Source organism: Bombina bombina, chromosome 7, assembly GCF_027579735.1.
Source record: "Bombina bombina isolate aBomBom1 chromosome 7, aBomBom1.pri, whole genome shotgun sequence".
Lineage (NCBI taxonomy): Eukaryota > Metazoa > Chordata > Amphibia > Anura > Bombinatoridae > Bombina > Bombina bombina.
This window is the reverse complement of record NC_069505.1, coordinates 172,449,756-172,476,028: the sequence shown is the minus strand read 5'-3', so window position 1 is coordinate 172,476,028 and position 26,273 is coordinate 172,449,756. Positions and strand designations below refer to the sequence as shown.

Below are 26,273 nucleotides of genomic sequence, written 5' to 3'. Positions count from 1 at the left end.
CTTGCAAAACCTTTCTCCCAAAAATAGCCTCAGAAGAAGCAAAAGTATCAAACTTGTAAAATTTGGTAAAAGTGTGCAGTGAAGACCAAGTCGCTGCCCTACATATCTGATCAACAGAAGCCTCGTTCTTGAAGGCCCATGTGGAAGCCACAGCCCTAGTGGAATGAGCTGTGATTCTTTCGGGAGGCTGCCGTCCGGCAGTCTCGTAAGCCAATCTGATGATGCTTTTAATCCAAAAAGAGAGAGAGGTAGAAGTTGCTTTTTGACCTCTCCTTTTACCGGAATAAACAACAAACAAGGAAGATGTTTGTCTAAAATCCTTTGTAGCGTCTAAATAGAATTTTAGAGCGCGAACAACATCCAAATTGTGCAACAAACGTTCCTTCTTTGAAACTGGTTTCGGACACAGAGAAGGTACGATAATCTCCTGGTTAATGTTTTTGTTAGAAACAACTTTTGGAAGAAAACCAGGTTTAGTACGTAAAACCACCTTATCTGCATGGAACACCAGATAAGGAGGAGAACACTGCAGAGCAGATAATTCTGAAACTCTTCTAGCAGAAGAAATTGCAACCAAAAACAAAACTTTCCAAGATAATAACTTAATATCAACGGAATGTAAGGGTTCAAACGGAACCCCCTGAAGAACTGAAAGAACTAAGTTGAGACTCCAAGGAGGAGTCAAAGGTTTGTAAACAGGCTTGATTCTAACCAGAGCCTGAACAAAGGCTTGAAAATCTGGCACAGCTGCCAGCTTTTTGTGAAGTAACACAGACAAGGCAGAAATCTGTCCCTTCAGGGAACTTGCAGATAATCCTTTTTCCAATCCTTCTTGAAGGAAGGATAGAATCTTAGGAATCTTAACCTTGTCCCAAGGGAATCCTTTAGATTCACACCAACAGATATATTTTTTCCAAATTTTGTGGTAAATCTTTCTAGTTACAGGCTTTCTGGCCTGAACAAGAGTATCGATAACAGAATCTGAGAACCCTCGCTTCGATAAGATCAAGCGTTCAATCTCCAAGCAGTCAGCTGGAGTGAGACCAGATTCGGATGTTCGAACGGACCTTGAACAAGAAGGTCTCGTCTCAAAGGTAGCTTCCATGGTGGAGCCGATGACATATTCACCAGATCTGCATACCAAGTCCTGCGTGGCCACGCAGGAGCTATCAAGATCACCGACGCCCTCTCCTGATTGATCCTGGCTACCAGCCTGGGGATGAGAGGAAACGGCGGGAACACATAAGCTAGTTTGAAGGTCCAAGGTGCTACTAGTGCATCCACTAGAGCCGCCTTGGGATCCCTGGATCTGGACCCGTAGCAAGGAACTTTGAAGTTCTGACGAGAGGCCATCAGATCCATGTCTGGAATGCCCCACAGTTGAGTGATTTGGGTAAAGATTTCCGGATGGAGTTCCCACTCCCCCGGATGCAATGTCTGACGACTCAGAAAATCCGCTTCCCAATTTTCCACTCCTGGGATGTGGATTGCAGACAGGTGGCAGGAGTGAGACTCCGCCCATTGAATGATTTTGGTCACTTCTTCCATCGCCAGGGAACTCCTTGTTCCCCCCTGATGGTTGATGTACGCAACAGTTGTCATGTTGTCTGATTGAAACCGTATGAACCTGGCCCTCGCTAGCTGAGGCCAAGCCTTGAGAGCATTGAATATCGCTCTCAGTTCCAGAATATTTATCGGTAGAAGAGATTCTTCCCGAGACCAAAGACCCTGAGCTTTCAGGGATCCCCAGACCGCGCCCCAGCCCATCAGACTGGTGTCGGTCGTGACAATGACCCACTCTGGTCTGCGGAAGGTCATCCCTTGTGACAGGTTGTCCAGGGACAGCCACCAACGGAGTGAGTCTCTGGTCCTCTGATTTACTTGTATCCTCGGAGACAAGTCTGTATAGTCCCCATTCCACTGACTGAGCATGCACAGTTGTAATGGTCTTAGATGAATGCGCGCAAAAGGAACTATGTCCATTGCCGCTACCATCAAACCTATCACTTCCATGCACTGCGCTATGGAAGGAAGAGGAACGGAATGAAGTATCCGACAAGAGTCTAGAAGTCTTGTTTTTCTGGCCTCTGTCAGAAAAATCCTCATTTCTAAGGAGTCTATTATTGTTCCCAAGAAGGGAACCCTTGTTGACGGAGATAGAGAACTCTTTTCCACGTTCACTTTCCATCCGTGAGATCTGAGAAAGGCCAGGACGATGTCCGTGTGAGCCTTTGCTTGAGGAAGGGACGACGCTTGAATCAGAATGTCGTCCAAGTAAGGTACTACAGCAATGCCCCTTGGTCTTAGCACAGCTAGAAGGGACCCTAGTACCTTTGTGAAAATCCTTGGAGCAGTGGCTAATCCGAAAGGAAGCGCCACGAACTGGTAATGCTTGTCCAGGAATGCGAACCTTAGGAACCGATGATGTTCCTTGTGGATAGGAATATGTAGATACGCATCCTTTAAATCCACCGTGGTCATGAATTGACCTTCCTGGATGGAAGGAAGAATTGTTCGAATGGTTTCCATCTTGAACGATGGAACCTTGAGAAACTTGTTTAAGATCTTGAGATCTAAGATTGGTCTGAACGTTCCCTCTTTTTTGGGAACTATGAACAGATTGGAGTAGAACCCCATCCCTTGTTCTCCTAATGGAACAGGATGAATCACTCCCATTGTTAACAGGTCTTCTACACAATGTAAGAATGCCTGTCTTTTTATGTGGTCTGAAGACAACTGAGACCTGTGGAACCTCCCCCTTGGGGGAAGCCCCTTGAATTCCAGAAGATAACCTTGGGAGACTATTTCTAGTGTCCAAGGATCCAGAACATCTCTTGCCCAAACCTGAGCGAAGAGAGAGAGTCTGCCCCCCACCAGATCCGGTCCCGGATCGGGGGCCAACATTTCATGCTGTCTTGGTAGCAGTGGCAGGTTTCTTGGCCTGCTTTCCCTTGTTCCAGCCTTGCATTGGTCTCCAAGCTTGCTTGGCTTGAGAAGTATTACCCTCTTGCTTAGAGGACGTAGCACTTTGGGCTGGTCCTTTTCTACGAAAGGGACGAAAATTAGGTTTATTTTTGGCCTTGAAAGGCCGATCCTGAGGAAGGGCATGGCCCTTACCCCCAGTGATATCAGAGATAATCTCTTTCAAGTCAGGGCCAAACAGCGTTTTCCCCTTGAAAGGAATGTTAAGTAGCTTGTTCTTGGAAGACGCATCAGCTGACCAAGATTTCAACCAAAGCGCTCTGCGCGCCACAATAGCGAACCCAGAATTCTTAGCCGCTAACCTAGCCAATTGCAAAGTGGCGTCTAGGGTGAAAGAATTAGCCAATTTGAGAGCATTGATTCTGTCCATAATCTCCTCATAAGGAGGAGAATCACTATCGACCGCCTTTACCAGCTCATCGAACCAGAAACATGCGGCTGTAGCGACAGGGACAATGCATGAAATTGGTTGTAGAAGGTAACCCTGCTGAACAAACATCTTTTTAAGTAAACCTTCTAATTTTTTATCCATAGGATCTTTGAAAGCACAACTATCTTCTATGGGTATAGTGGTGCGTTTGTTTAAAGTGGAAACCGCTCCCTCGACCTTGGGGACTGTCTGCCATAAGTCCTTTCTGGGGTCGACCATAGGAAACAATTTTTTAAATATGGGGGGAGGGACGAAAGGAATACCGGGCCTTTCCCATTCTTTATTTACAATGTCCGCCACCCGCCTGGGTATAGGAAAAGCTTCTGGGAGCCCCGGGACCTCTAGGAACTTGTCCATTTTACATAGCTTCTCTGGGATGACCAAATTGTCACAATCATCCAGAGTGGATAATACCTCCTTAAGCAGAGCGCGGAGATGTTCCAACTTAAATTTAAACGTAATCACATCAGGTTCAGCTTGTTGAGAAATGTTCCCTGAATCTGTAATTTCTCCCTCAGACAAAACCTCCCTGGCCCCCTCAGACTGGTTTAGGGGCCCTTCAGAACCATTATTATCAGCGTCGTCATGCTCTTCAGTATCTAAAACAGAGCAGTCGCGCTTACGCTGATAAGTGTGCATTTTGGCTAAAATGTTTTTGACAGAATTATCCATTACAGCCGTTAATTGTTGCATAGTAAGGAGTATTGGCGCGCTAGATGTACTAGGGGCCTCCTGAGTGGGCAAGACTCGTGTAGACGAAGGAGGGAATGATGCAGTACCATGCTTACTCCCCTCACTTGAGGAATCATCTTGGGCATCATTGTCATTGTCACATAAATCACATTTATTTAAATGAGAAGGAACTCTGGCTTCCCCACATTCAGAACACAGTCTATCTGGTAGTTCAGACATGTTAAACAGGCATAAACTTGATAACAAAGTACAAAAAACGTTTTAAAATAAAACCGTTACTGTCACTTTAAATTTTAAACTGAACACACTTTATTACTGCAATTGCGAAAAAATATGAAGAAATTGTTCAAAATTCACCAAAATTTCACCACAGTGTCTTAAAGCCTTAAAAGTATTGCACACCAAATTTGGAAGCTTTAACCCTTAAAATAACGGAACCGGAGCCGTTTTTAACTTTAACCCCTTTACAGTCCCTGGTATCTGCTTTGCTGAGACCCAACCAAGCCCAAAGGGGAATACGATACCAAATGACGCCTTCAGAAAGTCTTTTCTATGTATCAGAGCTCCTCACACATGCGACTGCATGTCATGCCTCTCAAAAACAAGTGCGCAACACCGGCGCGAAAATGAGGCTCTGCCTATGATTTGGGAAAGCCCCTAAAGAATAAGGTGTCTAAAATAGTGCCTGCCGATAAAATCTTATCAAAATACCCAGATTAAATGATTCCTCAAGGCTAAATATGTGTTAATAATGAATCGATTTAGCCCAGAAAAAGTCTACAGTCTTAATAAGCCCTTGTGAAGCCCTTATTTACTATCTTAATAAACATGGCTTACCGGATCCCATAGGGAAAATGACAGCTTCCAGCATTACATCGTCTTGTTAGAATGTGTCATACCTCAAGCAGCAAGAGACTGCTCACTGTTCCCCCAACTGAAGTTAATTCCTCTCAACAGTCCTGTGTGGAACAGCCATGGATTTTAGTAACGGTTGCTAAAATCATTTTCCTCATACAAACAGAAATCTTCATCTCTTTTCTGTTTCTGAGTAAATAGTACATACCAGCACTATTTTAAAATAACAAACTCTTGATTGAATAATAAAAACTACAGTTAAACACTAAAAAACTCTAAGCCATCTCCGTGGAGATGTTGCCTGTACAACGGCAAAGAGAATGACTGGGGTAGGCGGAGCCTAGGAGGGATCATGTGACCAGCTTTGCTGGGCTCTTTGCCATTTCCTGTTGGGGAAGAGAATATCCCACAAGTAAGGATGACGCCGTGGACCGGACACACCTATGTTGGAGAAATTTCTCTATAATCCCACCTCTGTAGAAGACTTTTAATTTCTACAATCAATGGCTCAAAATTGTATTTAATAACCTTATTTATATCAGGGCCTAAAAATATACCCAGGTGTTTAATAAGATCTGTGTGCCAGGTGAAAGAGAAGCGGGTCTTAAGTGTGGCGAGGAGCCCGGAATCAAGATTAATTGCTAGAGCTTCCGTTTTGAGAATGTTTACTTTATAGAGACTGAGAACCCCATAGGATTCTAAGGTCCTGAAAACTTCCGGAATTGAAGAGCTCGGGTTAGTTAACAAGATGGTCAGGTCGTCGGCAAAGAGGGCGATTTTCTCTGTTCGCTCACCTATCTTGACTCCCTCTATGCCTTGAGAATGCCTGATCTCTTGGGCTAGAGGTTCCATAACCATAGCAAAGATCAGAGGCGAAAGAGGGCAGCCTTGCCTAGTCCCATTGGTAATGGGGAAGGCTCTAGATCTAAAACCTACGCCTTTGACCGTTGCAAATGGTGCAGTATATAGCGCCTGAACCATGCCAATGTATTGGGGAGGAAAGCCAAAAGATTTAAGTACCTGCCAAATGTAATCCCATCGGACCCTGTCAAATGCCTTTTCCGCGTCTAAAGACAGGGCCACTATGGGAACCTCCCGGCGGGCTGACTCAGAGAACACCTGTAAAAGTTTACGAGTATTGTCAGGACCTTGCCTGCCAGATGTAAAGCCAACTTGGTCTATTTGTATGATATCCGGGAGTAGATGAACAATCCTATTGGCTAAAAGCTTAGAATACATCTTGACGTCTAAATTTATCAGAGAGATAGGTCTATAATTGGCACAGTAGAGGGGATCCTTTCCTGGTTTGGGAATTGCGATAATAGATGCTTCCAAGAACTCTCTTAAAAAACTTACCGCCTCGGCCACCTCATTAAAGAAGGGGCAGAGGAGGGATGATAGATGTTGTTTAAACATTTTATAGAAAGAGCCCGTAAAACCGTCGGGTCCTGGAGACTTATTCGGTTTAAGTTGGGTAATGACGTTACAAATTTCTTTAGTAGAGAACGGATGTAGGAGTGAGTTCCTTGCCTCTTCTGTGAGTGTAGGAAGCTTAAGGGGGTCTAGAAACTCCTGTATCCTATCGATAGAGGGGGTATCAAGGTTTTCTGCTTCCGTAAGATTATAGAGTTGATAGTAATAATCAGCGAAAGCATTTCCGATATCCTCGGGAGCTAAAATTCTAGAGCCATTAATCTCTAGAGCTTGAACCCTATAGTGGGCAGTTCTTGCATTAAGTTTTCGAGCTAAAAGCTCGCTTGCCTTATTGCCTTTATGGTACATTACTTGCTTAAATTTTGCCAGATTGGCTTTGATTCTATCATGCTCTAGTTGGAGGATTTGTCTTCTGAGGGCACTAACGTCATCAGAAATTAAGCTAGTAGGATTATCCTTGTTGATTTTCTCCATGTCCCTCAGTTTCATGGCCAACTGGCCCAAAGGACCTCCTCTGTTCTTCCGGACTCTAGCTGATTCAGAGATGCAGACCCCCCTTATATATGCCTTGAATGCCCCCCACAAGATTTGGAAGGAAGTTTGACCTGGTATATTGAACTGTATATAGTCATTAATCGCTTTTGTAAGTGAGTCCTTAAATCCTGGTTCTTCCCAAAGAAAATTTGGGAACCTCCAAGAATGTCCCCCCTTGCGAGTCCCTGATGGAAAAATGTCAAAAGAAACCGCATCGTGGTCTGACCATGTACAGATATGTATTTGTGAGTTTGTGACCTCATTGAGGAGCCAAGAATCAACGAGAAAATAGTCCAGTCTAGAATAGGATTTGTGCGGATTGGAGAAAAAAGTGAAATCTTTGTCCTCAGGATGACATGATCGCCAGACATCGTATAATTCATGTCTAGCGGATAAGGATCTAAATTTAATTGCTGTAGAACTGGTATAAGGATCAATGGATTTACCCATTACAAGTTTTTTATCTAATTTAGGGTCCCAGATGACATTAAAATCTCCTCCAATTAAGATATGACCTTGTCTCACCGATTTTGCTAGATTAAGGACTTTTGATAGAAAATGTAATTGTTGTTGATTTGGGGCATATAAGTTAACTAAGGTAAAAAGGGTACCATTGAGCTTACACACACAGATAATGAATCTGCCGCCAGGGTCTCTATCTAAGTATATTTGTTCAAACTGGAGGTCTTTATGTAGGAGTATTGCAACTCCTCTTGTCTTATCAGTATAAGAGGCCGTAATCAGGCTTGGGTATAGAGTCGATCTATATGTTTGGGGTCTATCTATTATCCAATGAGTTTCCTGGATAAATAGGACATGTCCCTTTAATCTTTTGCCGTATGTTGTTAACATACTGCGTTTATCAGGCGAGTTTAGGCCCTTAGCATTTAGAGTGAGGAATCGTATGGAGGTCTCCATTATGGAAAATGGGGCAAGGGTAGGGGGGAGAGAAAAAAAAAAAATACAAGTAAAAAGGCTAAAGTAGAAAAAACATATGGAAGGAAAGTTAAAAATGTAAAGAGATATAATATATGGATTTTGAGAGTTCAGATGTACCAGTGAGTAACAGTATTCTTAAGAAACGTAGGGATTCTAATTGATCCACAAGTTTACGTCCGTAAACTTAGGTATTATTGAGGGGGTTGGTGAAGCCAGATGGTATAAAAGATAAAGGCCTCGGATTGAGATAGCAGATACTGTGCAAACGGTGAGTTGAAAACAAATATGAATTTATGTGTATTTGTAACCAGTGTATTAGGTGTAGCTAAAGGAGGAGAGCCGATGCCGTCCCTTAAATGGTAAATAAGTGAGATCCAGTGGGGGAGAGAGGGGAGGGGAAGGGGGGAGGGGATTCGGGGGCAAGGGTTATTTTAGATCTAGCGAGGTGTCTTGGGAAACCAAGGGAAATATCCTAAGTGTGGTCATATGCTTACTTATAAAACCTATGTGTCTATACTAAATCTATGTGGAAAGTCAGTGTCCATTGTATAGCATTTTATATTAAAAACATAAGTGCTAAAACAGTGGTGTATTTAGTGGCAATTTATTAACCTAAAATAGGACATGGCCTATGAAGAGAGTGTGATTTTGCGGTTGTCACTGGGCTAAATGTCCCTAAAAAATCTAATAGTATCCTAGTACATATAAGAAAGGTGACTTTAAACCTTATTTTTAGAGGGTAAGATAAAAATAAGCAAAAGTACATTTAGGCTACAAGATCTAAAAACATAATACTCAAATGTTTTGGACTCAGTGCCAGGGCTAATGCCTTCCAACAATTGAACACCAGGTTATATGCACCTTCTACTCCAGCAAAGGGACCTAAACATAGAATTCGAATCTATCTATCTATAATCTAACGAATGAGACATTTAAAACATTACATAGTCAAATAAACCTGAGGTCGACTTATAGGTGCTATAAAAACATTCACTGTGCACCTTAACCATAAATAGATAGAGCGAGTGGCTCAGAACTGGGCTTTGTGATATAAGTGAGAATATAAAGGCAAATCTATAAATTCCCTGTGAGGGGTGAATATCTATCTTAATATTAAGTTACAAAGACTTAAAACATTACATAATCAAACAAACCTGAGACCAACATATAAGTGCTATAAAGGCATTCAATTTGCACCCTAACCATAAATAAATAAAGCAAGTGGCTCAGAGCTGAGCTTTGTGATATAAGTAAAAATATAAAGACAAATCTATAAATTCCCAGTGAAGGGTGAATATCTATCTTAATATTTAAGTTACAAAGACTTCCCTTTGGCTATCTTAGACTAATCTAGTGTGATAAGTGTTGAAAAGAGAAGTAGATATCTAGATAGTGCATAATCTCGGTGGCATCTAGCTGTTGGATCCGCCTCGGAGCCAGACACTGCAACATCACTTATAAGGCATAACAAGCCAAAAGGGCTATATATAAAGACATATGTTGCTGTATATATATCCAAGAGCAAGGCCAAAACCTTAACTATCCAAAAATTTCTAGACAGAAAATGATAACTGTGTCAGTGAGACATATGAATTACACTTTGAGAAAATTTGAACAATTTGGTAAACTAAAAACTAACAATCAACAAACATGTCTCAAAAACTTGCACAATGGATCCCCAATCGGTTATTCTTAGTGCCAGGATTTTGGATCCTCTTTCGAGGGGATTATGGTCTCCTTAGTAAGGACCCAGATGACATATGCTATGGAAACTGGCAAAGAAAACCAATCCTAGGTACTTCCATTGTGAGTCAGCAATATTATATAAGAAAGACATATAGTAAACTTATTGCTAGGACAAATTTAAAAACAATACATTGTAACATTTTACAAAAAACTGTGCAAGAAAAATGAAAAAATTATAAACAGTGAACCAAGAAAATACAGTTCCCCAAAATCTCCCACAACATAGGTGAGCACTTATGCAAAAATAGTTCTATATCAGATGTCACAGGATGTCCTATGTACACCGTCTCTTCTAGCAAGGGGACCAACACATAAATTTTAAAGCTTTCTGTCTATAATCTGACAAGTGAAACATTTAAAATGTTACCTAAACAAATCTAAAACCAACTTATATGTGCTCTATAGACATTTGGTATATACATTAACCATAAATAAATAAAACAAGTAAGTCAGAAAAATCAAAGCCGGGACTTCGTAGCATAAGTGAAAGTATATAGGCTAAACTTTAAGTTCCCGGTAAGGAGCAAATATCTATATTAATACTTAGGTTGCAAAGGTTTCGCATTGGATATTCTAAAATAATCTAATATGTAAGGAAAAGTGGGTATCTACATAATGCATGGTCTCAGCAGCATCTAACTATTGGGTCCACCCCGGAGCCAGACACAATAACAGTCTATAATCAATTCACATTTAAGGTATAACAAGCCAGAAGGGCTAGATATTAGACCACATGTTACTATATCTGGATCCAAAAGCAGAGCCAAAACCACAACTATCAAAAAAAAAAAAAAAAAAAAAAAAAGAAGAAGTAACTATGACAGTGAGGCATATAAATCTCATTTTAAAAGGAAAATTATTTTTAAACACCTTAGGTGATCAGCAAAAAACTAACAACAAACTGACATATCTCAGGATTCACACACAGTGGGTCTCCAATGGGTTGCTTTTCAGAGCCAGGACTTTACCTCCTTTCTCGAGGAAGTTGTAGCCACCTTGGTAAGAACCCAATTGGAGTTTACTGTAAGAACTAGCAAGAAAAGCAAATCCTAGATTCATCCACTATGAGTTGAAAGTATTATACAAAACAAAACATATGATATACTTATTGCCTAAACAAATTTAAGAACAATAGGTTATAATACAGAAAAAAAAAAAAAAAATATACCCAGCAAAGAGTTACATTCTTTCCCAGAGTCTCCCATAGCATAAGTAGACAGTATACAGGAATGGTTTTGCGACTGGCATCACAGAATGACTTCCAGGGAGACAGTTACTAAAAAAAAAAAATTGTCACTGAAAATAGTCCTGGAAGAAAAAAAGCATACTCAGCAAAGTACAACAGTTAAAATGGATACTTATCAGGTTATCCTGGAGAGGAATCCCTGAGAACTGAATTCCTTTTACTGGACTGGGGACGTTGAGGAAGGGGTTTCCATTGATCAGCTATAGGCCTTAGCTGTGAGGGCCTTAAAGGAGTGTGGGCAGCATGACTATCTGCTTGATCCCATTGTTTCAAAAGATCTTCGCCTATCGCTGGGGAGTCCACTGTAACCAGAGATCCCTCTCGGTGAATGATGAGTTTAGTTGGATAGCCCCATCTATACTTTAGGCCTCTTGAACGGAGGGATTGGGTAAACTGGCGAAAGGTGCTCCTTTTCTGCAGGGTGAACTGTGATAAGTCTGGAAATACTTGTATCTGTCTCAGATGCTCAGGAAGTTGAGGTTTGGAAAAGGCTGCCCTCATGAGTTGCTCTTTATAAGTAAAGAAGTGAAACCTTGCAATTACATCTCTAGGCTTTATCTTTGGGAGCGTTTCTGCCCCTAGGAATCCTATGGACTCTGTCGATTAGCATATCATTTGGATCTGAGGGGGGTGCTAGTGAGACACAAAATTTCTTAACAAATGTCTCTAAGTCAGGCTGCAGAGTCTCCTCAGTAATGCCTCTAAATCTGACATTGTTGCGGCGCGACCTGTCCTCTAGGTCCGCCACCTTCTGTTCCATTTCTGAGACATAATCTGCAAGGTTTTGGGAGTGGGCAATTATATTCTGCTGTTCAATCGCCAAGTCCTCCTGCTTGCGCTCAAGCACTTCAGTCCTCTCTCTCATTTCTGCGAGATCTTTTTTGAGGTCTGCAACTGCGGATTTGATGGTAGATATCAAGTTATCCTGCAGGTCATTTAACCTCTTGGATAAAGTATCCACTATATCTGACCTGGTTATAAGTTCCATTTCTTCCTCCTGTTGTTGGGATATGGAGGAATTAGTACTATCAGAGCTCTCTTGGCATGAGTGAGGCGATACAGAGACCCTAGTAGCAGTTGAGTCCTTAGGTTTGAAATGATCAGCAACAGAGTTTTTAGCCCTTGTTGATGTCTTATTTTTGTTTTTTTGGGCCTGAGACATTGCTGGCAGAGTTAGCTAATCTTTGTATTTACCCAGGGGAAACAATGGGGGGTAGGGGTAATTAGAGGTATAAGCTTGGTTACTGGATCTCAGCTTGTTGTTCAGTATAAGCAGCTAGCACAGGGAGGGCTTCTGGCCACTAACCCCCTATCCCTGCATTTTATTGGTGGATAACATATAAAGTCTTAGTGGAGATAGCTGTAATAGAAACTGCAGAGTTTAGAGAGATGAGTATACAGATATTGTAGTCAGCTCTTCAGGGCCTTTATATTAGGGCTGTAAGAGATTTAGCTAGGCCTAGATGCAGGGAGAGAGAAAAAAAAATATGGAGACAGGCAGTAGTGTTGTTTCTCTTTCCACACAGTTATAGAGTTCAAGCCCACACTGAATTAAAGTAGCACACCACACTCTATGTCACTTAAGCTGTATAAGTGACCTCCAAATGTCCTATAGTGTGTTAATATACGGTAAGAGTGCTAAGGCTGTATTTCTCCTTACAGGGACCAGAGTGGACTAATAATAATAATATTTCCAGCCTGCCACATAAGTTTCCTCCAGGCCCTCTCACTTTAAGTTCAAATTTAGGAGCCAAGAATCGCCAGCTCTAAGTTTAAACGAGGTCTAAAAATATAATAACACCTCCAGTTCAGTAGACTTACTGTTTAGTTTTATTTTGAGGGTTAGAGTCGGCCAGTCGCAAGTTCCGGTGAAGGCCGCAGCCGCCGTGTTTCCTAGATGAGCCTCCGGTACTCCTTTCAGGTCCACCACAATCTCCCGAAATTATGTTAAATTTGGCCAGAAAAGACTTTCCAAATGTTCCCCTCAAATGGCCCAGGATGACTACAGGCAAATCCGCTTGGATTTAAACAGAAAATTAGTTTTTTAGCTTAGAAGCAGCAGAGCTCAGTCTTCACACGTCTGCACAGCTCAGCTATCGGCTCCGCCCTCCATAATCCCCATTTGTTTTAATTTTAATTTGTGTTTTTACATATCGGAGACGTCCGATTTTTAAATACCTCCATGTTTTTTCACTTTATTTTTGCAGGATTTGTACCTCTATGATTGTTTGATTAAATTATATTTGCAAAGCAAGTCATTTTATCTTATTTTATCTCATTTCGTTTGCATAGCAAATCATTTTACTCAGTTTTCATTGTAGCACCTTTAGCTTTTACTAGCGCTTCTCCTGTTTTTTCATTCTTTTGCCTATCTTTTTTCCCTAACTTGAGGGACTTTAGGGTTGGAGCAGCTTGGTGCCTCTTGCGCACACTTTAACACACCTACACACACCAGAGAAAAAATCTTCTCACAGGGGGTCTTACTCTGAATCCTATTCGATACCCCTGAGAGTCAATCCTCTGAATCCATTGATTTTGGACAGAATGTATCCAAACATCCTTGAAAAACCTTAATCTGCCCCCTACCAGCTTAGCTGGAATGAGGGCCGCACCTTCATGCGGACTTAGGGGCTGACTTTGGTTTCTTAAATGGCTTGGATTTATTCCAATTTGAGGAAGGCTTCCAATTGGAAACAGATTCCTTGGGGGAAGGATTAGATTTTTGTTCCTTATTTGACAAAAAGTACGAAAATGGTTAGAAGCCTTAGATTTACCCTTAGGTTTTTTATCCTGAGGCAAATAAACTCCCTTTCCCCCAGTAACAGTTGAAATAAAAGAATCCAACTGAGAACCAAATAAATTATTACCTTGGAAAGAAAGAGATAGTAATCTAGATTTAGATGTCATATCAGCATTCCAAGATTTAAGCCACAAAGCTCTTCTAGCTAAAATAGCTAAAGACATGGATCTAACATCAATTTTGATAATATAAAAAATGGCATCACAAATAAAACGATTAGCATGTTGCAGTAAGTGAATAATGCTAGATATGTCAGAATCCAATTCTTGTTGCGCTAAATTCTCCAACCAAAAAGTTGAAGCAGCAGCAACATTAGCCAAATAAATTGCAGGCCTGAGAAGATGACCTGAGAAGATGACCTGAATATCCTTAGATAAGATTCAAGTTTCCTATCTAAAGGATATTTATTGAAATTGCTGGCAAAGGATACAATTTTTTAAACCTTGAAGAAGGAATAAAAGAAGTACCCGGCTTATTCCATTCCTTAGAAATCATATCAGAAATAGCATCAGGAATAGGAAAAACCTCTGGAGTAACCACAGGAGGTTTAAAAACAGCGTTTAAACGTTTACTAGTCTTAATGTCAAGAGGACCGACTTCCTCAATATCCAAAGTAATTAACTTTAATTTTAACAAAGAACGAATATACTCCATTTTAAATAAATAAGTAGATTTGTCAGTGTCAATATCTGAGGAAGGCTCTTCTGAATCAGATAGATCCTCATCAGAGGAGGATAAATCATTATGTTGTCGGTCATTTTAAATTTTATCAACTTTATGAGAAGTTTTAAAAGACCTTTTACGTTTATTAGAAGGCGGAAATGCAGACAAAGCCTTCTGAATAGAATCAGTAACAAATTCTTTAAAATTCATAGGTATATTGTGTACATTAGAAGTTGAAGGAACTTCAACTGGCAATGTACTATTACTGATGGAAACATTATCTGCATGTAAAAGTTTATCATGACAACTATTACAAATGACATTTGGAGATAACATTTCCACAATCTTACAACAAATGCACTTAGCTTTGGTAGAACCGATGTCAGGCAACAAAGTTCCAAAAGATACTTGAGCAATTGGGTTAGAGACCAAAAGATACAAAGGATATAAACCACAAAGTAAGTTTTTTTTATACACCAAACTTGTCCTCAGCACCATAGACCAAGCTTTACTTTATGCTGCTAACTTCCAAAATAAACACACAAATTCAGATTGCTACAAGAGCAATATTGTATATTAGGCAGGATATTTTTATAATCTTACTATACAATAGCCCAAAATGGTCTTAAAGGGACATATTTTTATATATATATAGTGTTTCCCCCAGGAACTATTTAATGGACACATCACCCGGCTATTCTAAACTTCTATCAATGTTTATGGCACAAATTATAATTAAATCAATTTATGTTACATTTTGCAACTAATTTGATGCTTTGGATAGCTTAAGTAACATTCCTAAATAACAGTGAACGTTATAATATTGCAAAGTATTACTGCCCCCATCATGCTACTTGATGAGGCCATTGGCTGGCAACATTTTCCGTCAAACACACACACTATATATATATATATATATATATATATATATATATATATATAATATTTATTTTGAAGAGGAAATATTACAAAACAGGAAATGTGTAGCTTATCCCAGCTATACTGGTCAACAGCATTATTCTCACAAGAATAAAAAGTTTGTTTTCTTTTCGGCACAGGAATATATAATGCTATTAAAATAAACACATTTTGAGGCCCCCCCCTTTAGATGTAATAAAAAAAAAAGAATAAATATCCCTTTAAGTTTTACCTCTGCAGATAGTTTCTTGTGCAACTTAAATTTAATAGAAAATGTCAGATCTGGAGAAAATCAAGAGGTATATAAATAAATAAAAAAAGTTTTAAGGGGTTACATTTATAAAGGTTACCTGATGTTTCAAAGCTGATCTATATGGAATCCACTTTTATTTTAAAGGTGACTGATGACAGGTGATGTGGTTTTACGACTAATTAAAAACACCAAACGCTCATGCGGGTTTGATAATGTGTATATTTGTGGTGCATACAAACATTGAAAATGAGGAGTTTACAAATCCCCTTTCTGTAAGGATAACAATGTTATTTTTGAAATTAGAGGAGAGGGGAAAAAAAAGTGAGCTGAATGAGAAATGTAATAGGAACTGGGAGGAACATTGGAATTTAATGAAATAGATTATATAAATAATGATGGATAAGAAAAAAAAAAAAAGGACCCACAAAGGCTCAAAGATAACAATAAAATGTTTTAAAAGATTGTGCTATAACAAAATAGCTAGATTGTCACAAACCAAATATGAATGCAAAATATAAATGATAAAGCAAAACAATCACTAAATGTTGTGTACAAATAAAATTATTAATACACCTTTTTTTTTACATGATTCAGAAACTCTTAATTCAGACTGCTGGCACAGGTTGTGATATCCTGTGACATAAATGACTATTTATAAGCTTTGATAAATGTAATACAGGCAGAGCGAACAGTTTTGTTTATACACCTGTAGCGACACTATTCACCACATAAGATATATATAAGTCTTGGACACAGATGTGATTTTGTTATCCCACTGGAGACTGCCAAAAATGAATGTTTCTAAAGCATGAAGATGCATTGAAAACATATACAATATATGCCGTATATTTAAACACATTATTTGTACATCTTAGAAAGCTAATTTGTTAATGTTAAATAAAGTTCACTGGGCTTATCTAGCCTGTTATTGAAATAAACAAGCGACTATGTAAAGTATGTAACTGCAATGTTTTTAACTTGTGAAGATATTAATCTAATAAAATGCGTGTTACTAGCATAGCAAGTATATATATATTTGTGGATTTTAGGCAGGATTTTAGCATTACAGTACATTTGGCAAGTCTTTTGGCTATAGTAAATTAATTGTGTAGTTATAATACATTGTAGTCTCCCTTTCAGCAGTGAAGGGTTTGTGGCACTATGTTAAATATAAAATGGCAGACTGGTGTGCAAACCAGGAATTCAATGCTGGATTATATAGTCGCCTTTTATTTAAAGGAAATAAACAAATTTAGGTTGTGAGTTACCTACTAGCTAGTGCAATATCTCAACAAAGAACACAAGGCTGATGTTACAGCATTGCTATTACAGTATTACATATATCATGGCCAAATCAATAAATTATCAACTGGGCTTGCACAAGTTATGGGCCAAATACTGATTAATCTATCTACTTTTAAGGAATATGGCTTAAACCATGGGCAGAAACCAACCATAAATGACTTCTATGTTCTATAAAACATGTGACACAAGACCAAGTGTACAAAGCTGTTGCTTTTATGATGTAGTATTGCTTCATTATCAGGTTGTTTTAGGTCTGTGACATACCTGTTCTGAAACATCAACAATGTGAAAGTCAAAATTCTTATATCTGGCAACTAAACAGTTTGCATCATCAAGAGAATGGATCTTATTGAATTTCTGACTAGTTTCTTTAGAAAGTAGATCAGACAATAAAGCAAATTTGCATCACAAACAAGCAACGCATATTCTTAAATTAAAGGGACAGTTCACCCAAAAATGTTCTCCCCTTCAAATTATTCCCAATGATCCAATTTTACCTGCTAGAGTGTATTAAATAGTTTACAAGTAGCTCCTTAACTGGAGCTGATTTAGCCTGTGGTATAGCCACCTATACTGAAAGTTTCGATATTGGAGTATACGCTATTGACACGCCTAAGTAAACACAGCCAGCAGAAGAAGTTACACTCTCAGTGGGGTGCAAGGTAGTTAAGTAATAACATTATCATTTTCCATTGTTCATTCCATGTATTGAGCTTTGGTGTTCCAGACAAATATAACTGTGTACACAGACCTGCTTCCTTATCTTTTAACATAAGGAGATCTGATATTACCTTTAGGTTCAACCAATTGTAATAGGCTGTGGTTTCAAAGCACAAAACCAGCTACTTCATATACACAAATCCACCTGAAAATGAAATTTCTCAAATATTTTATACTTTGCAGCTGGTATAACAAGTCATTGAAAATACATTAATGAAAAAACAATTTTATAGTGTACTGTCCCTTTAAGAAGACCCAATAACACTAACATCTGCAGGGTGGTCTGTCTATGCCAATGCAAAGGCATATATGGCTTTAATATCAATGTGCAAAATAAAATAAATACATTGTTTACAATGCATCCTCTCTCATTTGATTAGCCCATGTCTCCTGGACTTGGGCCAATGATGCGTGGTGGGAATGGGGTGCATGACGATAATTAGAATTTTTGATTTATTTAAACTATTAAACATTCAACACTCCCATTAAAAAAACAACATTTAGAACAACAAATGAAAATGATATATGGATAAACTCTCTGAAATGGAAAGACTGCAAAAGTTTCTCTAGACGACTCTCAGTTGAACAAATGCAGGTTTAGTAAGGGATTTATTTCCAAGGATCAGAAAATGGTTGCAGTGTCTAACAGAGTTACGTATAAAAACTAAAGTAACCTGCTATGCATTTGCTGGTTAACACTGTAGCGAACATCTAGGGGAAAAGCCTAGCTTAAGATATATTGCATACAATGTGAAATCAACATATAAATGATCAGGATTCACTGAAAACAATGGAACGTGTATTACAAAGATCCATTAAACATAATTTTAAACCACAATATTTTCTCTGTGAAAAATACAACTATTAGTGAGATAAAATGTACAAATGATTTTTTTTAAAGAAACACACAGTATAAAGGAAAATAGTTTTCTTCAGAACAGGGAAAATAGTTACGGTAATATTTTTTTTCATTATAATATAATTTGACACAAAAAGCAGTCATAGGATTGCACCAACTCCATGTCCAGTTTCCTGAACAATAAACTGTAAAATGATTCAATAAAGCATTAGAATTTCTACGATTTTTAATCACGATGGTTATCATAGGTAATGTCCTCTCTACTTTGTTTTACAAAATGTACAATAATCTAAATGTGGTGGTCTGACCATTAAAAATGTAAATATTATTCTTGTACCTCCACCTGAAACCTTGCATGGGGTTTGGAAGTTTATACAAAGGCAGAGAAAGGAAACTGTAGGAAAGCATTTTAAGTGTTATCGTTATAGTCGTAAAGAAAGTCATTCTATATTTAGTGCATGCTGTATCATTTTGCGGAAAATAAAAAAAAGAATAAAATAAAAATAAAGCATTACCCAATAGTTTACAAAATAGAAAGAAACAAAATGGCCAGGGTAAAACGTGCTGCTTAAAGCCCATGCGATAACTGGGCTTGTATAGTTGCCAGCACAGCTTCTTCAGATGCAGAACTTGAATCTGCACTCTCAATAGCAGTGTCTACAGAAGATAACAGCCTGGCTTGTTAGAGGTGATCTGAGTCTTTAGCTTCTTCTTCCAGTATGTTAGTGCTGTCAGGGGATATACTGTAAGGAGAGCTGGCCAAGGTTTGGACCTAAGAACTTGTCTGTTGCACTCGGCTTAAAAGTTCACCAAATTTTTCAAAGAGGTCCTCCACCCATTTCATGTTTTTCAGACATTGATGGATAAGTTCTTCTTGTTTCATGTCTCGGTTTGCTTTCTGTACAGATGATACCTAGAATAAAGCATCAGATAGTAAGTACCCACAAACAGAGAGTGTGTGCATAATGACAACGGAAAAAACAGAATTTATGTTTACCTGATAAATTTCTTTCTCCAACGGTGTGTCCGGTCCACGGCGTCATCCTTACTTGTGGGATATTCTCTTCCCCAACAGGAAATGGCAAAGAGCCCAGCAAAGCTGGTCACATGATCCCTCCTAGGCTCCGCCTACCCCAGTCATTCGACCGACGTTAAGGAGGAATATTTGCATAGGAGAAACCATATGGTACCGTGGTGACTGTAGTTAAAGAAAATAAAATATCAGACCTGATTAAAAAAACCAGGGCGGGCCGTGGACCGGACACACCGTTGGAGAAAGAAATTTATCAGGTAAACATAAATTCTGTTTTCTCCAACATAGGTGTGTCCGGTCCACGGCGTCATCCTTACTTGTGGGAACCAATACCAAAGCTTTAGGACACGGATGAAGGGAGGGAGCAAATCAGGTCACCTAAATGGAAGGCACCACGGCTTGCAAAACCTTTCTCCCAAAAATAGCCTCAGAAGAAGCAAAAGTATCAAACTTGTAAAATTTGGTAAAAGTGTGCAGTGAAGACCAAGTCGCTGCCCTACATATCTGATCAACAGAAGCCTCGTTCTTGAAGGCCCATGTGGAAGCCACAGCCCTAGTGGAATGAGCTGTGATTCTTTCGGGAGGCTGCCGTCCGGCAGTCTCGTAAGCCAATCTGATGATGCTTTTAATCCAAAGAGAGAGAGAGGTAGAAGTTGCTTTTTGACCTCTCCTTTTACCTGAATAAACAACAAACAAGGAAGATGTTTGTCTAAAATCCTTTGTAGCATCTAAATAGAATTTTAGAGCGCGAACAACATCCAAATTGTGCAACAAACGTTCCTTCTTTGAAACTGGTTTTGGACACAGAGAAGGTACGATAATCTCCTGGTTAATGTTTTTGTTAGAAACAACTTTTGGAAGAAAACCAGGTTTAGTACGTAAAACCACCTTATCTGCATGGAACACCAGATAAGGAGGAGAACACTGCAGAGCAGATAATTCTGAGACTCTTCTAGCAGAAGAAATCGCAACTAAAAACAAAACTTTCCAAGATAATAACTTAATATCAACGGAATGTAAGGGTTCAAACGGAACCCCCTGAAGAACTGAAAGAACTAAATTGAGACTCCAAGGAGGAGTCAAAGGTTTGTAAACAGGCTTGATTCTAACCAGAGCCTGAACAAAGGCTTGAACATCTGGCACAGCTGCCAGCTTTTTGTGAAGTAATACCGACAAGGCAGAAATCTGTCCCTTCAGGGAACTAGCAGATAATCCTTTGTCCAATCCTTCTTGAAGGAAGGATAGAATCCTAGGAATCTTAACCTTGTCCCAAGGGAATCCTTTAGATTCACACCAACAGATATATTTTTTCCAAATTTTGTGGTAAATCTTTCTAGTCACAGGCTTTCTGGCCTGAACAAGAGTATCGATAACAGAATCTGAGAATCCTCGCTTCGATAAAATCAAGCGTTCAATCTCCAAGCAGTCAGCTGGAGTGAAACCAGATTCGGATGTTCGAACGGACCCTGAACAAGAAGGTCTCGTCTCAAAGGTAGCTTCCAAGGTGGAGCCGATGACATATTCACCAGATCTGCATACCAAGTCCTGCGTGGCCACGCAGGAGCTATCAAGATCACCGACGCCCTCTCCTGCTTGATCCTGGCTATCAGCCTGGGGATGAGAGGAAATGGCGGGAACACATAAGCTAGTTTGAAGGTCCAAGGTGCTACTAGTGCATCCACTAGAGCCGCCTTGGGATCCCTGGATCTGGCCCCGTAGCAAGGAACTTTGAAGTTCTGACGAGAGGCCATCAGATCCATGTCTGGAATGCCCCACAGGTGAGTGACTTGGGCAAAGATTTCCGGATGGAGTTCCCACTCCCCCGGATGCAATGTCTGCCGACTCAGAAAATCCGCTTCCCAATTTTCCACTCCTGGGATGTGGATAGCAGACAGGTGGCAGGAGTGAGACTCCGCCCAAAGAATAATTTTGGTTACTTCTTCCATCGCTAGGGAACTTCTTGTTCCCCCCTGATGGTTGATGTATGCAACAGTCGTCATGTTGTCTGATTGAAACCGTATGAACCTGGTCCTCGCAAGCTGGGGCCAGGCCTGGAGAGCATTGAATATCGCTCTCAGTTCCAGAATATTTATCGGTAGAAGAGATTCTTCCCGAGACCAAAGACCCTGAGCTTTCAGGGATCCCCAGACCGCGCCCCAGCCTATCAGACTGGCGTCGGTCGTGACAATGACCCACTCTGGTCTGTGGAACATCATCCCTTGAGACAGATTGTCCAGGGACAGCCACCAACGGAGTGAGTCTCTGGTCCTCTGATTTACTTGTATCTTCGGGAGACAAGTCTGTATAGTCCCCATTCCACTGACTGAGCATGCACAGTTGTAATGGTCTTAGATGAATGCGCGCAAAAGGAACTATGTCCATCGCCGCCACCATCAAACCGATCACTTCCATGCACTGAGCTATGGAAGGAAGAGGAACGGAATGAAGTATCCGACAAGAGTCCAGAAGCTTTGTTTTTCTGGCCTCTGTTAGAAAGATCCTCATTTCTAAGGAGTCTATAATTGTTCCCAAGAAGGGAACCCTTGTTGACGGGGATAGAGAACTCTTTTCCACGTTCACTTTCCAGCCGTGAGATCTGAGAAAGGCCAGAACAATGTCCGTGTGAGCCTTTGCTTGAGGAAGGGACGACGCTTGAATCAGAATGTCGTCCAGGTAAGGTACTACTGCAATGCCCCTTGGTCTTAGCACCGCTAGAAGGGACCCTAGTACCTTTGTGAAAATCCTTGGAGCAGTGGCTAATCCGAAAGGAAGCGCCACGAACTGGTAATGTTTGTCCAGGAATGCAAACCTTAGGAACCGATGATGTTCCTTGTGGATAGGAATATGTAGATACGCATCCTTTAAATCCACCGTGGTCATGAATTGACCTTCCTGGATGGAAGGAAGGATAGTTCGAATGGTTTCCATCTTGAACGATGGGACCTTGAGAAATTTGTTTAAGATCTTGAGATCTAGGATTGGTCTGAACGTTCCCTCTTTTTTGGGAACTATGAACAGATTGGAGTAGAACCCCATCCCTTGTTCTCTTAATGGAACAGGATGAATCACTCCCATTTTTAACAGGTCTTCTACACAATGTAAGAACGCCTGTCTTTTTATGTGGTCTGAAGACAACTGAGACCTGTGGAACCTCCCCCTTGGGGGAAGTCCCTTGAATTCCAGAAGATAACCCTGGGAGACTATTTCTAGCGCCCAAGGATCCAGAACATCTCTTGCCCAAGCCTGAGCGAAGAGAGAGAGTCTGCCCCCCACCAGATCCGGTCCCGGATCGGGGGCCAATATTTCATGCTGTCTTGGTAGCAGTGGCAGGTTTCTTGGCCTGCTTTCCCTTGTTCCAGCCTTGCATTGGTCTCCAAGCTGGCTTGGCCTGAGAAGTATTACCCTCTTGCTTAGAGGACGTAGCACCTTGGGCTGGTCCGTTTTTACGAAAGGGACGAAAATTAGGTCTATTTTTTGCCTTGAAAGGCCGATCCTGAGGAAGGGCGTGGCCCTTACCCCCAGTGATATCAGAGATAATCTCTTTCAAGTCAGGACCAAACAACGTTTTCCCCTTGAAAGGAATGTTTAGTAGCTTGTTCTTGGAAGACGCATCAGCCGACCAAGATTTCAACCAAAGCGCTCTGCGCGCCACAATAGCAAACCCAGAGTTCTTAGCCGCTAACTTAGCCAATTGCAAAGAGGCGTCTAGAGTGAAAGAATTAGCCAATTTGAGAGCATTGATTCTGTCCATAATCTCCTCATAAGGAGGAGAGTCACTATCGAGCACCTTAAGCAGTTCATCAAACCAGAAATATGCGGCAGTAGTGACAGGGACAATGCATGAAATGGGTTGTAGAAGGTAACCCTGCTGAACAAACATCTTTTTAAGCAAACCTTCTAATTTTTTATCCATAGGATCTTTGAAAGCACAACTATCCTCTATTGGAATAGTGGTGCGTTTGTTTAAAGTAGAAACCGCTCCCTCGACCTTGGGGACTGACTGCCATAAGTCCTTTCTGGGGTCGACCATAGGAAACAATTTTTTAAATATGGGGGGAGGGACGAAAGGAATACCGGGCCTTTCCCATTCTTTATTAACAATGTCCGCCACCCGCTTGGGTATAGGAAAAGCTTCTGGGAGCCCCGGCACCTCTAGGAACTTGTCCATTTTACATAGTTTCTCTGGGATGACTAAATTTTCACAATCATCCAGAGTGGATAATACCTCCTTAAGCAAAATGCGGAGATGTTCCAATTTAAATTTAAATGTAATCACATCAGATTCAGCCTGCTGAGAAATGTTCCCTAAATCAGTAATTTCTCCCTCAGACAAAACCTCCCTGGCCCCCTCAGATTGAATAATGAAAAACTACAGTTAAACACTAAAAAACTCTAAGCCATCTCCGTGGAGATGTTGCCTGTACAACGGCAAAGAGAATGACTGGGGTAGGCGGAGCCTAGGAGGGATCATGTGACCAGCTTTGCTGGGCTCTTTGCCATTTCCTGTTGGGGAAGAGAATATCCCACAAGTAAGGATGACGCCGTGGACCGGACACACCTATGTTGGAGAAACTACCATTTCGTCTGGTTCTTACTGAATAGCGTATTTTCTTACCTGCAAGGTGAAATATTCCTAAAACCAGTCATTTTGCCTTTTTACCACCCTCTTCTTTACAAATGTCATTTTTGCAAGCAGTAGAATAAGTGGAGTATGGCAGCAAAGCAAACAGACGAATACACTAGGTATGCACCGCACAATGCGCAGAAATGTTAGGACCTGGGAGTTAAGCTTAGCTATAAATACCTTAGTGGTCTTGCAATAGCTGCCTGAACCTGACATTCAAACACTTGAGTGGATCATTCCAGGTATTTAAAGTGACATGAAACTCAATTTTTTTCTTTCATGGTTAAGATAGAGCATACTATTTTCTTTGGTTACAAATTAGCTTCTTGGTATCCTTTGTTGAAGGAGCAGCAATGCACTACTGCACTCAAGCTGAACACATTAGTAAGCCAATGACAAGAGTCATATGTGCAGCCAGCAATTAGCAGCTAGCTTCCAGCTTCTAAGCCTACCTAGGTATAGTTTTAAAAAAAGGATACTAAAGGAACAAAGTAAAATAGATAATACAAGTAAAATAAAAAGCTGAATGAAATCGTATGTTCTATCTAAATCATGAAAGAAATATTTTGGATTTCATGTCCCTTTAAGGAAATAATATCCTGCTCTATAGAAAAGTGAACGCAACAGGCCAGTTAAAGGAATTTACCTTGTAAATATCACTAATTGATGTTTAACTATATAGTTTAGGGAATGTACAAAGTACTGTGTAGTCTTGGCTTAGAAAACTCTTTCTTAAAGAATATGCCCTAAGTTACTAGTGGGAATGATTAATATCCCACAAAAAAAAAACAAGTTTCCAGAAAACAGCTTTTAAAGCCTACCGATATAGTTAAGAGATGAGATCCATGTGGTTGTTTCCATCGACACCATAATTTTACAAATATGTTCAGTTCAATGAGATACAGTTGATAAAGAAAATCAAGGTCAATTTTCCATGGTCTCGGAGTAAGAACCACAAAAAGGTTTGGCTAAACTGATGCAACAACATTCTGCATCTTGCATGTACTGATCCTGGTAATTTCACTCTGGCCTCCAAACCTCCACCGTGGAGGAGCCAGGAATAAATGTAGGGGAGTTCAAGAATCCCTGGGGTAGGCTTAAAGTTACCCCAATATTTAAAACAACGTACACGTTGTAATAAAATATGGGCAGACTCAATGTGCCTTTTGGTTCTTATTTGCTATTTAAATATATTTTTATGTATAATCTGGAAAAGAACAATTACATTTTCTATCTAAACATGGAGCAGCATTCTGAACCAGATTTGGGTAATAACCTAAAACTTTATCATATCCGAGGAATGATAGAAAAAGCAAAAGAATGAAAGCAAGTGTACTTAAAGGGACATGAAACCCAAACATTTTCTTTCATGATTTAGGTAGAAAATACAATTTTAAACAACTTTCCAGTTTACTTCAATTATCAAATTTTCTTCATTCTCTTGGTATTGTTTGTTGAAGGAGCAGCAATACACTACTGGTTTCTAACAGAACACATGGGTGAGCCAATGACAATCTGTAAATATATGCAACCACCAATCAGCAACTAGAACCAAGATTATTTGCTGCTCCTGAGCTTTCCTAGATCAAACTTTCAGCAAAGGATAACAAGAGAAGGAAGCAAATTAAATAATAGAAGTGAATTGGAAAGTTGTTTAAAATTGTATGTTCTACCTAAATCATGAAAGAAAATGTTTGAGTTTCATGTCCCTTTAATTTTTGTTTTGGAAATAAAGAAAATAGCCCTTCTTGGACAGCTCAAATGTTAATCTAGTAGTTGCCGTTGATTTTAAACTGTAATTAAATGGACAGTGTATTGTAAAATTCACATTTTAGTACCTCTCTCTTACAGCATGATGTGCAGAATTATGTAACATGACGATAGCCTTATGATTTATTTTTACATGTTAAATGCATATGTCCTCCTAAAGTATGCTTGCTTCTACTGTGAATCCGTCCTCTTCAGAGCGGCTGCTTTTTCAAGCAGCTCGTCACATGCTCACTACTGTCTAATCACAGTGAGCTCAATCGCGCCATTGAATTACATGTAGTGCGCTACTGCACTAACTGAAGCATCATAAATAAAACACTACTCTAAATAAAAAGACCATTTCTCCCTTAGGGAAACAAGGATTATGTTACAGCCCAAAAATGCAGCTTCTAATAGAAGTAATCCCATCAAGCGTGATAGAATTGAGCCATCAACCCATTCTGGTAGATTGGTCATTGAGAAGGATAAT

The 26,273-nt window shown here is 40.0% G+C and overlaps 1 protein-coding gene across 1 annotated transcript in view; it reads right to left on the bottom strand.

Moving 5' to 3' along the window:
• Positions 1 to 15,694: 15,694 nt before the first annotated feature.
• The window catches only part of QSER1 (glutamine and serine rich 1), a 368,580-nt gene continuing 358,001 nt past the window's right edge, over positions 15,695 to 26,273 (bottom strand). The window contains exon 13 of the mRNA XM_053720408.1: positions 15,695 to 19,290. Within this exon, the coding sequence (XP_053576383.1) occupies positions 19,150 to 19,290 (141 nt within the window). The 3' untranslated portion in view covers positions 15,695 to 19,149. The remainder of the gene's footprint in view (positions 19,291 to 26,273) is intronic.